Here is a 1,245-nt window from a genome sequence, read left to right as displayed (position 1 = left end):
TGAGCACGTTGCTGCAGTACACCCAGATGGCAACCAGGAGGCATACGAGTTCATGCTCACTCACCTGAAAGACTTGACCAGATCTGCAAAGGAAAAATACAACCAATGGAAACGGTGGATCCCATCACACAGTCAAGAGGAGTTTCAAAAGAGTCTCAGGGCACTTGAAATGATGGTTCCAAAATTAGTCTCCAGAAAAGTTGAGTTCATCAAAATAAAAACGAGGGATTCAGAAGGGCAAGGAATTGTCCTTCCCATGAGCATTCCAACACCTGTTGTTAAATTAAAGCCGATGACTCTTCCCAGGTTTGGAGGAAATCAACGACATTTTTACAGATGGAGAAAAGAATGGGAAGCTCTTCAAAAGCAAGGTGAGCCGACTGGTTCAAGAGAGGTGAAGAAGTTTCAGCTGTTGGACAGCATTGATGAAAGAATCGCAAGAAACCTCCGTCTGAGCACTTACAACACTGCAGAAGAAATTCTTCGAGTCTTAGAGAACCGCTTTGGCAACCAAACTGCTATTGCTATTGAGATAGTGGAGGAACTTCAGAGAATGCCACCCGTTAAAAATCATCAACCCAAGAAAATCGTCGAATTAATTCAAGTTGTAGAAAAAGCACTCCTCGACCTAAGTGATCTCGGAGATACAGGTGCAATTAAAATCCACTTGTCACAAAATCAATAGAAAGCAAACTTCCCATGGCTCTCAAAAAGGAGTGGTTGATGTATGTAGCTGACAAGAGGAATGCAGTAACACCTGACGACCGTTTTGATAATCTTCTGAGCTTCCTCAAAGGTCAAGAACAAATATATGAACAACTAAACCAACTTTGGGATGATGAACCAGCTGGAAGAGAAGCAAAAGCTGAAATCAAACATACCAGAACAAGGTCCACTAAGCAAGATCAAATGGGGTGTGTGGTCTGCGGTGACGTGAAACACAAGAGAAAACTCTATTTCTGCAAGCAGTTCAGGGAACTGAAGACAAATGAAAAAAACATTGCTGTAAAAAAGTTGGGAGCATGTAAAAAGTGTCTTGAAGTTCATGACGACAGCTCTTTCTGTAACCCTGCTTATCTGTGTAAAAATCAAGAGTGCAAATCTGATGACTTACCTGCACATAATTTTTGTCTTTGCCCAAATGCTCAGTTCAAAAGAGGTGAGCAGAGTCAGAAGAGAAGCAAAGAAGATGCAGCAAAGAGTCAAAGTCAAAGAAAATATACACAAGAGCAAGAGGAGTTTTTC

General features: G+C 41.5%; 1 protein-coding gene across 1 annotated transcript; it reads left to right on the top strand.

The window, feature by feature from the left end:
- Positions 1-6: 6 nt before the first annotated feature.
- LOC112141110 lies at positions 7-1,245 on the top strand (the record flags this gene model as incomplete). Its single annotated transcript, XM_024264165.1, is given in 1 exon segment — positions 7-1,245. A coding segment is annotated over 1 exon segment (546 nt), but the record flags the coding sequence as incomplete, so codon positions are not given.

This window comes from Oryzias melastigma, unplaced genomic scaffold (genome assembly GCF_002922805.2).
Source record: "Oryzias melastigma strain HK-1 unplaced genomic scaffold, ASM292280v2 sc00205, whole genome shotgun sequence".
In the NCBI taxonomy this organism is placed as follows: Eukaryota; Metazoa; Chordata; class Actinopteri; order Beloniformes; family Adrianichthyidae; genus Oryzias; species Oryzias melastigma.
Note: the sequence above shows the minus strand (reverse complement) of the source record. Positions and strands in the feature narration are given on the sequence as shown.